This window comes from Malus domestica, chromosome 10, assembly GCF_042453785.1.
Source record: "Malus domestica chromosome 10, GDT2T_hap1".
Taxonomy (NCBI): Eukaryota; Viridiplantae; Streptophyta; class Magnoliopsida; order Rosales; family Rosaceae; genus Malus; species Malus domestica.
The window spans coordinates 34,203,501-34,217,170 of record NC_091670.1 but is presented as its reverse complement, the minus strand read 5'-3'; the positions used below and the strand labels follow the sequence as shown (position 1 = coordinate 34,217,170).

Sequence of the window (13,670 nt, the reverse complement as noted above, 5' to 3'; positions counted from 1 at the left end):
TTTCGAAAGGCTTCCACCACAAAGAAAATTGGCAAATATGTAGGGTTGTAGAGTACCATCCTCTTATTGAATAGCTCGAGACTTGATTTGTTTACTTGATATGAACTCAAACTGAGTTAACCCGAATGAGACACGATGAAAACAATTGACAACAGGACGGGGAAAACCTTGTCGAGTCCAGTTGCCTAGGGCTCAAGCAAAGGCCTTGAGTAGCAAGAGCGACACAGTTTTTGTCTGTTGGGCCAATCCTTGGGGAAATTGGAAATTGTCTTTTGGGTTTAGTAGACTAGAGAACGACCGTGGCCATTACAACATAGCCGGCTTGCACGTCTGCATTTCTGAGTAAATTGTAGCTATAATACTCGAACTATTACCCGGTTTTTTTATCATACCATCAAAACCTGTTAGTTTTCTACCATGTTTAAGTGCAAAAAGGCCTACTCACACCATATAGTTCAAGAACTACAGTTACAAGTTTTGACGATAAGAACAAGCACAAGACCCCTAAATTTAGATAGAAAAACAAACGGACTAAAGAATTGCTTAATTCATGGACAAAAGTGAGAATCGGAGTAATAGGTGAAGGACTATAGCTACAATCTACTCGCATTATTTTGAAACATAGCAAATACACTCAATATACCAAAAAGCAGAGTAAGTTATGTACTCTGTGCTTCTAAGAAAGCTTTGAAATCATCCCTTGCTTTGCGCAAGCGAGGCGTAACGCAAGCAGTTGGTGATGTAGCATCTGATGATGTAGAAAACCGAACGTGGCGTGACGAGTCGTGCGATTTCCAGCCTTGTGCTCTCGTTGATGCGTTCTTCAGGGCACCCTTTCGATCCGTGCCAAACACAAAAGACGTTGAAATTGGCGATTCTGCCTCGTTGACGCTGCTCCGTATCAGCTCCAATGGCAGATCAAAGTAGTGACCGGTGGTGTCATCTTCCTGCTCATTTATCATAGCTGAAGCCCAAGAGCCACATTCAAACTTTTCCAAGGAAACTGTCCTGGATATGACATTTCCCAATTCATCAGGCTCTACCTTTCTTGCTCTCACTGGCTTTGCCTTGCCACCAAAGCCAGGAATGAACAAGCACAGGGCCCCACACGTGAATCCGTCATCATGTGGGTCCCTGTTCTTTCCATTTTTATCAGCACCTCTGTTGGACCTAGCTCTGGAGAGGCTGCTGTGGTACGTGGTGACTTTATCAGCGGCATTCGGTTTGAACAACCAGAGATCAAAGTCATCTGATGGGGCAAGTGCTCGTTGACCACATGACTTGGTCCGCCAGAACTCAATTTCCTGCTGCAGGTGGCTCAGATTCTCCAGCCGGGGAGACGCTTGGCTTTCTTCTTTCCATTTCTTCTTCACTCGCGGCGATGAGGTTGCTGAGTTTGGGAGGCTGAAGCTTAAGAACTTGGGCTTTGAGGGCGGCAACAGGGGCGGTAGTTGGTCAAGTGCATTCGGCTTTGGAGCAGCAACACCAGGCACCACCGCTACTGGGGCAGCACTCACCTCTCTATAAGATTCTTTCAGTGATATTGGATCTACAGAAATTTGCTTTTCTAGGTCTCCAAGAGTAAAATAGTCACTCATTTCGCCCGAAAACGGATAATCCATGGTAGAGAAAAGCAGAAATCCTGAGGATCAAGTCTGGGATTTGGACTACTTAAAAGGGAGGGAAAACAGACTTATGAGAACCTAGACGTGAGCAGCATATTCTCCACTAATCCAAACCAAGTAGTGATATCCATGTTCTCTAATTGCTCCATATAAACAAAGGGTCAGCAAAATTTAATATTGTATGAAGAATAGTTTAGCTGCTAATCTATATGATAACTCGCTTTTAATAACGTAAATCTTCATAGAAGAGTTGACTTGCAACGGGTTTAAGTGGTTAACTAGAATAAAATAAAACTATACTATAAGATCTGATGTGCTTGCATAACACCATATGCAAGATTCATACATGATATTTGATATTTCTAACTAGCATTTAGATGAACAGAACTCATGGGAAGATCAGAACGATATTCGGTATATTGCAAGGAATAAGATATCTTTACAGTGAAGTATGACAACGAGAAAGATTTCTACTGGAGCGAATTGTAAAACAAAATTAATACCACTGATACACCAATAATGACGGGGAAAGCTGTGACTAAGTACAGCGCGCCATAGCCCTGCAAGATAAGAAACCGCGTATTAGGAACTCGAGGATTAGCTAAACCAGTGCATATATGACAGCAGGAACTTGATAAAATCATTTTATCACAAGAAAGCCAAGGAAACAAACCAAAACCGACGGCACTTCGTTTTCATCTTTAAGATCACCATCATCAATCTCAGCAGCCGTATCCCAATCAATCTTCAGTCTCTTTGCAGCCTCTTGAAGATCAATACCAGTGTCTGTCACTCTTGCATATAGGGACTTACCAGGCTTTTTCTTCGCTGGTGTAATCTGAACCTGTACCATAAACAAAAGATAGGAACAGATTGTTAGGATGCTGTTAGAATGCCAAATGGCAGCAGCTAATTGTGACAGATGTAAGGTTGTGATAAAGGAATTAGTTGATGAGGTTGAGTTGTTAAGATTGTTAGAAGTTGTTGGAGGGTAGCTTAAGGAGTAAGCTAGCAAGTGACTATAAATAGTAGTTGTTGTAATAATTGACAGGTGATGTAATAATTCTCTTAATAATACTAGTTACGGTACAATTTGGGAAGACGTAAAGTAGGTGTATCGTAATACAGATTAGCAAATTGATATCCAGAGTTAGTTAGAAACATAGATAAAGGTGAAAAATCTGTGGTATTGTTTGTTATATATGCTATCAAAACTGGAAAATAAAGGATGAAATAGAACAAAAGTTCAGACCACCAAAATTTGAGACACCAAAACTGGATTTACAAACTATTTAATTGTAATTCAGAGCTTGGCTCTTTATCCTAGTATCCTTTGGTAGAGCTTCATGTTCTTTTTCCGTTTACACATAAATAATCATCTCTCAAATCGATCATTTTATACTTGAATTACAATAATACCTCTAGATTAGGCCATTGATTCATTTCCGCTGCCAGCAGTTTAAGAGCAAGTCGATTTTTTGGGATTTTTCCTTCATTCACCTAAATCACAGAATCACAAATTAGTGTCACAATAAATAGAATAACTTTTTCCGATGATTACCAATTTACAGATGCTAAAGAAATTTTTTCCACTCTCATGATTTGAGAAGGGTATAAGTATCGAAGCAAAGAGTTGTAATGGCATAACGTACAAATTAATCAAATTCAGGACACTCTGCAAATCATAAAGAAGCATATCCAGTGAAGAAGGAATTTCCAAAGTATCACCTATGTGAATAATCATAGGAATTTCCAAAGGGTTACTCCGCAAATCATTTTGTCTAGCATAAAGAGAGGGTCACTGATGGAGAAGCAAAAGTAGGATCTGTAAAGAAGCATATCAAATCAGGGTCTACCTATGTGAATAATCAAACTTGGAAGTTCCAACACTCTGTAGCTGGGTGCATCTAAGGATCAAGAATTGTAAATTTCATGACTTGCGCAAACCAGTGAGGATGGAGAGATTTTCTCCTACGACATGCGTGCTTTTGAGTTAGTAAAGATGCATATCTAGTTAATGGTCACCATCATAAGGTTTTCTGAAAATTTTCATGGCTGACATCTAACAGTAATGGAAGAAATGCATCTACTAGAGGTTGTTCTATTATAATGATCAACTAATTTGCTGAAAGGTTGCAGTTTGTGCTTGTCAAACCAATTGAAGATCCTTCAATTGATCTTGCTAGCTACTTTGCATTCATGAATTCATTGTGTGAAGGTGTGATACCACCCAAACAATGGAAATACATGCTAAATTCACTGTTTCACGAATCACATCATCAAAATTCGCCTAACATAGCATAATGTAGCAAGGGAATTAAAATGAAGGGCTTACTTCCTCAAGAACATCGGCCAATTCCTCCCTAGTAGGGGCATCAGGATCTTCGATTCCGAGGAGTCTCCTGCGCTCAACTTCTCGCAGGTCCTCAATCATAACAGTGAGCTTAACCTATCACATTGCACACCAACCCAAACTCGATCAAGACTCAAACTTCTGAACTTTAAAGCAAATGGAGAATGGAAGAATTACACCACACCTCACTGAAAATCATGTCTCTGTTCTTCCGCAGAAGCTCCAACACCTAACCAACAATAACACTGAGTGAAATACTGAAACGAAAAGAAACCCATCAAAGAATGGAAGAAAGCAAGATACCCTTTTGATTTGGCCAACGTATTCGAGGTCTTCCGGGTCAGGGTCCAATTCATCTTCCTCATATCCTTCGTCGTCTTGATATTCTTCTTCGTCATCCTGGTCTTGTTGGGTAGTTGAAGAAGATGATGAAGAAGCTTGCAATTTCCTATCTTTCCTACCGAGGAGCGAGAGTGCGGTTCTTTTGTACGAGCTGCGGGGCGGGAGAGCAAGCTGAGGCCGCGAGTGGCGGCAGTGGCAGTTGCGTTGGTTGAGCCAGAGTGGGAGGGTCTGGACCCGACAAGAAGATGAGGAGGAGGAAGTGAGTGGCGGCAGTGGCGCCACTTGGAGAATTTGCAAACCCATCGCCACTTCCAAAACTAAAATGGCAGTTGAAATCCTACATAAGCTTCTATCCCTCATTCTCCTGCTCTACTACTGGGTCTTGTCAATGGGCCGGGCTGGGCTTCAACAAGATTAAGGTGAATGCAACGATAAACACGCACTTTTTCTATCTTTTCACTTGTTTAATTTTGTTTATTATTTTCATTAGATTTATTTAATTTAATGATCTTAAATTAAAGAAGATGTGTAAGAAGTTAGACAGAGTGTGTGAAAATCAACGCCCATAAAACTACATGGTTTTTTCACATGTAAAAATGTTCAATTATAAGGATTTTGACAAAGGGAGCCAAAAAAAAAATTCTCAGTTTATTTTCTAGAAAATGACATTTTCCCGAATGTCAATTGAAGTGCTCATAGCCAATAACTAGCTTTACTAGGATAATGAAAATTACATCTGATCAAATGTTGGACGGTATTCTAAGTTTGAATCTCTTGTTTTCATTAAAAATAAGAAACATAGTAAATGTAGATGCGCATAATCAATTATTTAAGTGCTTTTTTTTTTGGTAAAAAGAAAGTATGGTAGCAGTAAATCGTAAAGATAATTACGAGTAACTATCACCTTTTTTTATTTCAAAAGAATTAGATGTAATGCACTTGAAATGATATAAAATGATGTAGAAACCTGAAAACAAGTCCCAAATTCAATTGAAGAATCATGAGCAATGAGAACTAAGCAAATGTTTTGAATGCAACGATAAACACACACTTTTTTTTATCTTCTCACTTGTTTAATTTTGTTTATAATTTTCGTTAGATTTATTTAATATGATGAGCATAAATTAAGAAAATGTGTAAGAAGTTAAACAAGGTGTATGAAAATCAACGTTCATAAAACTACATGGTTTTTTGGCATGTAAAAATGTTCAATTATAAGGATTTTGACAAGGGGAGCAAAAAAAAATATCTCAGTTTACCTTCTAGAAAACGACATTTGCCCAAATGTCAATTGAAGTGCTCATAGCCAATAACTAGCTTTACTAGGATAATGGAAATTACATCTAATCAAATGTTGGATAGTATTCTAAGTTCGAATCTCTGACTTTCTTTAAAAATAAGAAACACAGTAAATATTGACGTGCATAATCAATTATTTAAGTGTTTTTTTCTTGTAAGGAAAAAGTATGGTAGCAGTAAATCATAAAGAGAATTGCCGAGTAACTATCACCTTTTTTTTATTTCAAAATAATTAGATGTAATGTACTTGAAATGATATAAAAATAAAATGATGTAGAAAACTGAAAACCAGTCCCAAATTCAATTGAAGAATCATGAGCAATGAGATGTTTTGAATGCAACAATAAACACGCACCTTTTCTATCTTCTCACTCGTTTCATTTTGTTTATTATTTTTGTTAAGATTTATTTAATTTGATGATCATAAATTAAGATGATATGTAAGAAGTTAAACAGAATGTGTGAAAATCAATACCCATAAAAAAATGTTCAATTATAAGGATTTTGAGAAAGGGAGCAAAAAAAAATTCTCAGTTTACTTTCTAGAAATGACATTTTCCCCAATGTCAATTGAAGTGTTCATAGCAAAAAACAAAAAAAAAAAAATCTAAGTTTACTTTCTGGAAAATGACATTTTCCCAAATGTCAATTGAAGTGCTCATAGCCAATAACTAGCTTTACTAGGATAAAATGTTGGATGATATTCTGAGTTCGAATCTCTCGCTTTCATTAAAAATAAGAAACACAGTAAATGTAGACGCGCATAATCAATTATTTGAGTGCCTTTTTTTGGTAAAAAGAAAGTATGGTAGCAATAAATCCTAAAGATAATTAACAAGTAACTATCACCTTTTTTAATTTCCAAAGAATTAGATGTAATGTACTTGAAATGATATAAAATGATGTAGAAAACTGAAAACCAGTCCCAAATTCAATTGAAGAATCATGAGCAATGATAACTAAGAAATGTTTTGAATGCAACGATAAACACGCACCGTTTCATCTTCTCACTTGTTTAATTTTGTTTATTATTTTTGTTAAAATTATTTAATTTGATGATCATAAATTAAAATGATGTGTAAGAAGTTAAACAAAGTACGTGAAAATCAAAGCCCATAAAACTACATGATTTTTTCGCATGTAAAAATGTTCAATTATAAGGATTTTGACAAAGGGAGGAAAAAAAATTCTCAGTTTACTTTCTAGAAAATGACATTTTCCCAAATGTCAATTGAAGTGCTCATATAGCCTATAACTAGCTTTAAAAGGATAATGGAAATTACATCTAATCAAATGTTCGAAGATATTCTAAGTTCGAATCTCTTACTTTCATTAAAAATAAGAAACACAATAAATGTAGATGCGCATAATCAACTATTTAAGTGCGTTTTTTTTGTAAAGAGAAAGTATGGTACCAATAAATCGTAAAGATAATTAACGAGTAACTATCACCTTTTCTTTATTTCAAAAGAATTAGATATAATGTACTTGAAATGATATAAAATGATGTAATATGAAATGAACACAGTAACCAATTTTAATGGAGTAATAATGCTCTCGGATCAAACAGGTGATGATGATAATGATGATCCCTGAGTTGAGCCACTAGTCTTAGTCCACTGCAACCAGTGGCTGATGTCTCATGGTGTTGGCCAGACATTGCTGCTTCCATGACATGGTACGGGCATAGTTCCCCATCATTCTCCAAGAACGACTTGACCCCAGGCTTTGTACACGGCACCGGCGACGGCGTAGACCTGAAACCGGACATACCCCAAAACACTAACTGTGGTACCACATCGCCGTACCCTTTCTCCTTGAATTATTGCTTCCATGGAAACGTTATGAGTCATATATATCTCCTTAGACCATCTCCAATATCTTTGTGGATAAGGCTTAAAAATTTAAGTAATAAAATTTTAAGTCATAACTCAGAACTACTTTTCTCCTCCAACTGTTATGGCTTCATTTTAGCCCGATATTATTAAATAATGATTTTAGCCATTTTCTTGGTAACTTTTTTGAAAAAAAAAATTTATGTAGATTATCTTAATTTGTTTTTATGAACATACTATCGTTTGTTAAAAAAAATATTTAAATTCCTATAAGTAATTTAAAATCATACATATACATAGGTATTTATACAGTTTTAAGTGAAATTTGATTTAAATAATTTTTAAAAATTATTTTAAACATTTGATTTAATTTTGGGCCGTCAAATCTTTCTTTTGTACCGTTAGATTTGATTTCATTTTATCACAGCCGTTGGATTATAAGTAAAAAACAAAATAAAAAGTTTGAAATATGACAGTTTGGTGGGTCCAGAATAATTTAAGTCAGGCTTAACTCCTAGAAAAATTTAGCCCAAAGATATATTTTCTTTTCAGAACTTATTTTAGCCCAATGATTGGATATGGTTTGAGGGGGTTTTAAAACTTATATTTTAAACTTTATCCCATAAATTAGAGATAATCTTACAAGATTTTGCAAACATCATACGTGGATCTTTCTTTCTATTTCTCTCTCTCTCGCGCGCGCGCACAAACTTAGTTGTTTGGTGTCTATAAATAATGCGTTCAAGAGAAATAAAAATGCAAAGACATCGATCATATCATGCCACAAAGCAACGTGAAAATTCATAAGAGATTCACATTTTGGAAAAAGGGACAAGGATGCTTTCGTTGACCTTTTGGTTGTCATTGGCTTCTTGTAAGTATATATAACTTTGTTAATCAACAAAAGTAGACGTACACGGATCACCTCTCCATTAAATCATGCTTCTTCTTTGTTTATAACATATATATTGTTTGGAACGGAAAAGAAAAGCGAATGATATGTAAAAGCAGATCGAAGAGGTGCCGCTCTTTGTTTTGTTTATAAAATCAGTCGTTTATATATAAATAATAGATACAAGGAGGAATCAAAGCATCAAGCCATAGATACATTCCATGACGTGATCTATCTTTGTTTTCTCAAATTAGTGAACGAAAAATATGTGCATGCTAATATTTACGTCATATGTTATGACAAATTTTGCATTTTTATAGGTAATGACAATTTTTTGAGAAAATAATGTAAGTGCTTAAAGCGTCAAATTGGATTTGTTTTTTGGGTGGTACTATTCACACATTATTTTTTACCTCCTCACACCATTTTTAATTTCCGGTCATCTATTGAATGAATTAAAGAATGTCAAATGACAGAAATTAACAAGAAATATGTGAAAAATAAAAATGAGTATGTGGATAACACTAACTTTTTTTTTTTGGGTGGCGATTTTCACCCTCCTATTTTGTCCACTTGGACTTCAATTATCAAAACATAAACATGAAAGAGAAGAATGCAAATGGATAAAATAGGATGTGCAAATGCCGAACTTTTTTTCTTGGATGGAAGGATATTATATATACGAGAGATGCATATATGTTTGGAGGAATGGTTTTGAAAAGAGGATAAATATATTTGAAATGACTAATGCTGGGTAGACCAACTTATTAGATTTTATTTGGAAACCATGTGATATGTCATCAATATAAAATAAGCATGTTAATCAATACTAAATAATAATACAATCATCAACTATCATGTCATACAATTTACAAAATACAATATAAATAAATGGTCTTCCTAGCTTACCCCCAATGAAAGTATTGACAGTCCTTCTGAGTTCACTTGAAAACTATAATTAAAATTGTGTTATAGGTCTGATTAAACTATAAGAAAATGGGAGATCCACCTCTATGATCTCTGCCTCTCTTTATCATTGTTTTTTCTCAAAGTAATTTTTCTAGTTTGTAGTGTTTTTTACTTTTATTATTTATGACTCACCACTTACCAATAAGAAAGGACTCTAAAAGCCATGAGGAACAAAAACCAGACTAATGAGAGGGACTAACTTGTTTTCACTTGAAAAAATTTAGACAAGTCAATTACACCAATAGTAATGTCCAGCAATATACCATTAAATTGTAGTCTAGTAGATTAGATAGTCATTACTAGGCAAAATAAAACTTGTACCTTTTGCTAAATTTCAAGCTATCTTATCAGAAATTCTTATATGTCTAGTTTAAGGATTTTAGTTAAAGTTTAATTTCATTATTTACATGGGAAAAAATATACTTATGAATCCAATTGTTTTTTGTTCTATTTTTTAAAAGGAGGATAACTGGTGGCGAACCACGGTTATTCACTCATTGCGTGGTCAGAGGAGGCTATTTAGGAATTGCACCCTACCTGTGGCCACGATTAGGTAGATTTTACAGCTACAAAGTATCAAACTCATGGCTTTTTGTTATATAGACCTAATCAAAATGGTAAATGATACACAGTCATTTCAAAAACATTGTTTTTTGTAGGTCATTTCAATTACATTTTTCTTTGAATGAATGAAAAAATCACCTAATTCTTTGAAATGAAAAAAAAAAAAGGTGAAACACACTCCTTAAATATCTTTATGAATTATTTATAGAAATGGAGTGGTGATAAGGATTAATTTGGATTCAGATTGTGACAGCATTTACTGCTACCAATGCTTTCTCTTTACAAAAAAAAAAAGACACAAACATAATTGATTTTGTTTTTTTATTAATATCAAACATCCTTTTCTAATGTATATCTGCAAAAATTTACAACTAATAGGCTTCAACATTTTCTTTGGCAAGTGGATGTCCCTGCTAAAAGCCGATCGAGTCGTCCAACAAGAAATCTCTTTCATGCAAACAAACGATGCCAGATTTCAGAAAAGACATTTCTCAGCTCCAACAGGCTGAGAGCATGCAAAGACTTTTAAGAAGGTTAGTGAAAATCTCAACTCACATGACCTTTTTCAACTTATAGTTTAATCCCGCGTGTACTTATAAAGATTGCACCATTTTTTGCCCTTCACTATACTTGAAAAGCAACCACAATATTTTATGTGGACAGAATGAACAAGCTTTGTATCTATCCAAATTGCAACAGTACTTACTACATATAGATTGCTTAAGATTTCCTGAATCGATGTTTACCTGGATATCAGTAATAATTTAAGATAACTTTTATCGGTGATAGTTACGTATTATGTACTCATTTTCTTTTTAAAATTGGAGAAGAGTACATATGATTATTACGGTACGAATAATATCCTAATTCAAATCTAATAACACAATTATGACATATGCCATAACTTTTGATCCGTTTGCATGTCTATACACTACGTTGTTTTTGAATAATAAATGAGAGATTCGAACTTGAGATATCGTCCAATATTATTGGTCAAATTTAGTACTATCTTAGTAACTAGTTAGTTATCAGCACTAAAATTATACAGATATTTGTAGTTTATTATCATCAACTTCTAAGAGTTTCGTATAATAGGATCAATCACATTTCATCTTGTGATCACTGCCAATTATTTTAAAATTAACTATATAAGCAGCATAAATATATTCAGATTATAAAAATATTAAGAAACAAAAGGGAACAATTATGCTTCATGATAGATCCTTCCATTTTTCGAAAAGGTGTGTGTGATGAGGTGATCAACTTAGTGCCCCATTAAGATTCTTAATCGCTCTAATTAGGGTATGTGCAATGAGTGAATCCCACCATTTATGTTTGTTTTGATATAATTAATCAATTATCCCAACCATATAATATTATCAGCAGTAGGGCAATACTTAATATATTGTCCTACATCATACATGATAACGTGAGATTGGGTGAACCAAATTAACAATGTCCTCACTTGCACCATGGCATTTAATCGTTCTATATTCCTAGTGTAACGTTTGGCTCTGCATACTCCCAGTCTGCTACTGGTTATATGTTTGATATTCAGATTTAAGTTTTCCTTTATGTGGAAATTAAGAACGCAACTGTTTTGAGTGCAAAGAGTAGTGGGGGAATATATGCATAAAAAGCAATGAATGTACAACCATCATCCATCCTAACTTTTGTATGAGATCACCTTTAAATTTTGTTTTTTCTAGATTTTGTGAGAATAATCCTATCTAAATCAAACTTTTGAAATAGTTTATTGTAAACGGAACTTTATTATATCCAACCATATGGTTGATGAAATTGTAGAGTTTAATTGTTGGTAGGTAGTCGATTTGTGTAGATTGTAAGATGGATTTTAATAATGTATGCTTGTGTATAAGCGATTGTCGATAACTGATGTAATGTTAGCTAAAAAATTCAATAGATAAAACTTAAATGAAATGTGGTTTAGTGGAGTTTAGTGTTAAAGTGACGAGACTAATTGACAATGATAGCAACCAATTATGTACTTAAGCAATTAAGCCATGATTTCACACATCCAAATTTGTCTCAAAAAAAAACAAAACTCAATTCCAATTTTCACCAAAAGCATCATAAAAGTTTTAAATCAAACACTACTATCATTTAATTTATGCACATCCATCTCTATCTCTTGGTGGGTTCCTTCTTTGTCTCCATCTCCTTCACCACCATCTTCTTCCCCAATATCTCTAGCCTTCATGTAAAGGCCGTACACATAAGAACAGAAACCCCACCCACACAAGAAAGTGGAAACCGCCTTCACACCCCCAAACGAATCCCCATACACCAGAACCCCTCCCAACACGTTCATCCCTATCAGCGCCGTCATACAAATCCCACCCGTCAACGAAGAGGTCAAGAACACCATGCCAGCTGTCCCCATGAAGCAAAGCTGCCACGTCACAACGTTGCACCACAGAGTCACCCAATACACGTTTTCTCCTTTGTCATACACCCTCGCGCTCTCTGCCTTCATCTCACGAAACCCGCCGTTCAAGGCCATCCCTGCCATGGCGAACACCGTGGCCGCAGCCTCCATTACCAGCTGCATTTCGATCACCATGGCGTAGCAGTAAACCTTGCTGTATATCTTCTCCATGACCGGGAGGTACAGAGCAAACAACAAGCCTGCCCCGATTGTTGAGAAGAACCCTAGGAAATACTTGCTACGTGTAAGGCCATGTGGCTTGTCATGGTGGGACCCCAAGGCCAGAAGGACTGAGCTTACGGTTAGGAGGATAACACAGTTGAGATTTGAGAAAGTTACTTTTTGCTTGACAATAATCACAGAGAGGATGAGATTAAAAACGAGTTGTGAGGAGAGGAGGAGGGAGGAGGTTGAGACTGGTAAATAGGAGTTACCCCAAGAGAAGAGGAGGTTGTTTAGACCCAGCATAAGACCTATGAGAACTGATAGGACTAAGATTTTGGGGGTGAAGTGAGAGAAGGGTTTTCTTTGTGTGCAATGGAGGAGATAATAAGGAATGAAAATAAATGGAAGGAGGAGAGGGAAGCCGGAGCATTGAACCCAGGTGGACACCCAAATGCTTGAGCCTTTGTGGATGAAATAGTACTTTGAGAGGAGGCTTGAAGAGACTGATCCAATGAAGAGGCACAAGTAGTTGATCACCAGGAGAGGCATGGAGCGCTTGTTGCGTTTGATCATCGAGCCTTTGTTACTCAGTTGGGTTGCTGTGGTCTTATTGATGAATAATGATGATGAATTGGTTCTGGTTTGTTGGAGGTGGTGGTTGGTGGTGGTGGTGAGGGTGGGGCTGTCGTGATCATGGTGGTGGTGGTGTTGGTGGTTATGGGGTTTGGGGGAGTTTTGGGGTGAAGATTGGACTAAACTCTCCATTAATTATAATTAGCTGAAGAGGTATGAGGAGGTGAGGAGGTGAATCTCTTTTAAATGAGAATGAGATATTTATAGTGTGGACTTAGAGTTTCAGTGCTATTTATCCTTGCACTCAATATCCGGATGTCTACTACATTCAGAGTGAGGGTATTTTATATAGAAGGTTAGTAAAACAAAAAACTTAGTTGTGCTTTTCGGATTTTGGATGTAATTTCCAAATATGTTAATATTAATTGCTAAATGATATAGATCTATTCAATTAGAATTTTAAAAAGGTTTACAAAAAATTTAAGAGTATTCAATAGTACTCTTTTTTTTTTTTTGTTTTTTAGAAAACTTTGACGATATGAGGAAAATTTATTGATATGAAAAAAGAAGTTAAACCTTATCAGGAGCACATAAACTTTTTCCC

General features: G+C 35.5%; 3 protein-coding genes across 3 annotated transcripts; all 3 read right to left on the bottom strand.

Moving 5' to 3' along the window:
• Window positions 1-529: 529 nt before the first annotated feature.
• On the bottom strand, window positions 530-1,622 carry LOC103445968 (uncharacterized). The gene has a single exon (XM_008385023.4). It carries the CDS (start codon window positions 1,620-1,622, stop codon window positions 660-662), a length of 963 nt encoding a protein of 320 aa, XP_008383245.1. The 3' UTR covers window positions 530-659.
• Window positions 1,623-2,022: 400 nt separating this feature from the next.
• On the bottom strand, window positions 2,023-4,708 carry LOC103445967 (ycf3-interacting protein 1, chloroplastic). Its single transcript, XM_008385022.4, has 6 exons — window positions 4,282-4,708; window positions 4,163-4,207; window positions 3,961-4,074; window positions 3,045-3,125; window positions 2,299-2,469; window positions 2,023-2,185 (listed from the first exon to the last, which is right to left on the bottom strand). The coding sequence occupies exons 1-6, from the start codon at window positions 4,678-4,680 to the stop codon at window positions 2,096-2,098; spliced, it is 900 nt and encodes a 299-aa protein (XP_008383244.2). The 5' UTR covers window positions 4,681-4,708; the 3' UTR covers window positions 2,023-2,095.
• A 7,159-nt stretch (window positions 4,709-11,867) lies between these two features.
• LOC103445966 (probable purine permease 4) lies at window positions 11,868-13,378 on the bottom strand. Its single transcript, XM_008385021.4, has one exon. The coding sequence runs from the start codon at window positions 13,256-13,258 to the stop codon at window positions 11,987-11,989; it is 1,272 nt and encodes a 423-aa protein (XP_008383243.1). The 5' UTR covers window positions 13,259-13,378; the 3' UTR covers window positions 11,868-11,986.
• Between the last annotated feature and the right edge of the window lie 292 nt (window positions 13,379-13,670).